The sequence below is a fragment of the Penaeus chinensis genome, chromosome 23 (genome assembly GCF_019202785.1).
Source record: "Penaeus chinensis breed Huanghai No. 1 chromosome 23, ASM1920278v2, whole genome shotgun sequence".
Classification (NCBI taxonomy): Eukaryota; Metazoa; Arthropoda; class Malacostraca; order Decapoda; family Penaeidae; genus Penaeus; species Penaeus chinensis.
In genome coordinates, this window is record NC_061841.1 from 18,169,230 (window position 1) to 18,171,729 (window position 2,500).

Consider the following 2,500-nt stretch of genomic DNA (forward strand, 5'->3'; position numbering starts at 1 on the left):
CAATTCTAAAATAAGCTATGCAAATCCGTGTTTACATGTTTACAGCTTCCCATATTCTTCCATTTTTTTCCCGACATACTCAGCAAAAATAACAAAGGGTCGACATGCGTTCATTAAGAGGGGAAATAATAAAATATCCTCATATCATTTATATATTATTTAAATTATTATATTTATATATTATTTATATCATCATCATCGTTGTTGTTATCATCAACAGTGTTATTATTATCATGATTATCCTTATTATTTTTATTATTATCATGATTATCATTATTAGTGTTATTATTATCATTATTATTATGATTATCCTTATTACTAGTAGTATTTGTTTTATTATTGGTGTTATTGTTGTTGTTGTCATAATGAAACTGATGATTATCATTTTCATTATCATCGTTTTACCATTGTTATTCTTATATTCATGGCTATTACCACCCTTTTTCATAAGTATTATTTTCTGAAAGTAAGTAATTATACACAAACAATATCGAAAATAACAATAACAATGACGATAATGATCTCAACTCTTAATAACATCGGTAACATCATCAAGCTTGATAATAACAAAAATAATAACAACAATAACAACCACGCCTGAAATAATAACCAACACTCATAACATCAACATTTCCCACAGCAACTCGCCGCTCTCCTCCTCACGCGCCAGGTCGTAGGCAACATCAAGGAATCCTGCATACCGTATCTTCTCGAGCAGTTCAAGCTTGCCAAACTGAGCTTCGACTTGTACGGCGCTCTGTCGCCTTCAGAGGAAAGCAAAGAGCAAGATTGGCCGCAAGAAAACCCCCCACAACCTGCAGGAGAACAAACACAGGTGAGGGATCTTGTAGTGGCTGTGTTGTTGTTGAGGTGCACGCAGACAGAGAAACATATATCTGAATATTACCTGTACACTACTATGGACTAATTTTTTTCATGCTTTTTTTTTTTTTTTTTCTTGAGTCGAATAATTCTATATTGTTTTTCTTCCAACTTTCTTACAAGGCTCTAGATGTTTTTGATTTGTCTTTTTGTTCTGCTTTGCCATTAGTTTTTTTTTTTATTCTTTTTTGCGTTTTTAATTCCAGGCATAGTTTTTTTCGTCTTCTTAAAATCTTTACTACGAAGATGAGGAAGATTTCAATAGTCTCAGTCTTGTCTTCTGTCTATTGCTCATTAGGAAGAGTGTACGTCTGTCTGTCTGTCTGTCTGTAGCTAAATAACTCCCTCTCTCTCTCTCTCTCTCTCTCTCTCTCTCTCTCTCTCTCTCTCTATCTATCTATCTTTTTATCTATCTAGCGATCTCATACTCTATTTATTTATCTATATCTCTATCTCTCTCTTACTCTTTCTCTCTTTCTCTCCCTTCTCTCTCTCTCTCTCTCTCTCTCTCTCTCTCTCTCTCTCTCTCTCTCTCTCTCTCTCTCTCTCTCTCTCTCTGTCTGTATCTCTCTCTCTCTCTCTCTCTTTGTCATTCTTTTTCTCTTTGTCTCTGATTACCACCCTTCCCAAATCTCTTTCTCCCACTCTTCTCACTCTATCTCTCTCTCATTCTCACTATTCTCTTATACTTACTCAGTTTCAATCTTTCTCTCCAAATGTCTCTCTCTCTCTCTTTCTCTCTCTGTATCTAGTTACCACCCTTTCCAAATCTCTCTTTATCTCTCTCTCTCTCTCTCTTTCTCTCTCTCTCTCTCTCTCTCTCTTCTTTATGCACACCTTAGTCACACAGTTCATAACCATCTAGATTCTTTGATGAAGGTTTAGAATCAATTTACAGTCTGATATTGTTTGATGCTGTTCATTCTCATTGTTTCTGTAAGATAATGGCTTTTTTCCAGTTATCACCTCTTTCGCTTCACAATAAATTTAAACGTTTTATTATTACTGTATCACCCAATTATAGATTATGATAATAAGTAAAACTGTCACTTGTTTTAAGTTATTTCACAATTCATTATATCCAATCCAGTAAATCCTGTCTTATTGTGTTAATACCGACTGTTCTGCCATCAGATATCAGTATGAAAGTTAACAAAATATAATGGATGCTAATAGTAGTCTTACAAAGCCTATTTATGTAAATCAAAATTAATTCAAATACTTCGTATCTCTTATGTCGAAAAAAATGACATTCTAATCTAATCCTGAATAATGTTCACATAAGCAAAATAAGTTTGTCATGTATATTATTCCCCAAAAAATCAATTAGAAAAAAAAGGTAATAAAAATATCAAAATTCAAAGCTAAAGGAAGAGGCTAAGGAGGTTGTCTGGACCGTGTATAAGTAGCCGTTTTTTCGTGCTTTTAGTGAAGGTTTTAGATGAACATAATGTTTTGCTTTTACCTTCATGCCTCACCCAGGTTGGAGGTAAGAAGGTTCACCAAGCAGCAGCTGTAGTAGGGCAATCGTCTCCAGTTGGGTCATGCACACGTGGCCGTATTACCTGTGCTCATGCACCGCTGTCTCCCTCCGCTGTGTCATGCACGGTCCAAAAAC

General features: G+C 34.8%; 1 protein-coding gene across 1 annotated transcript in view; it reads left to right on the plus strand.

Annotated features, from left to right (window-relative positions):
• The window catches only part of LOC125037691 (anoctamin-8-like), a 110,667-nt gene that overhangs the window by 98,219 nt on the left and 9,948 nt on the right, over window positions 1-2,500 (plus strand). The window contains exons 13-14 of the mRNA XM_047630883.1: window positions 641-835; window positions 2,365-2,371. Of these exons, the coding sequence (XP_047486839.1) occupies window positions 641-835; window positions 2,365-2,371 (202 nt within the window). The remainder of the gene's footprint in view (window positions 1-640; window positions 836-2,364; window positions 2,372-2,500) is intronic.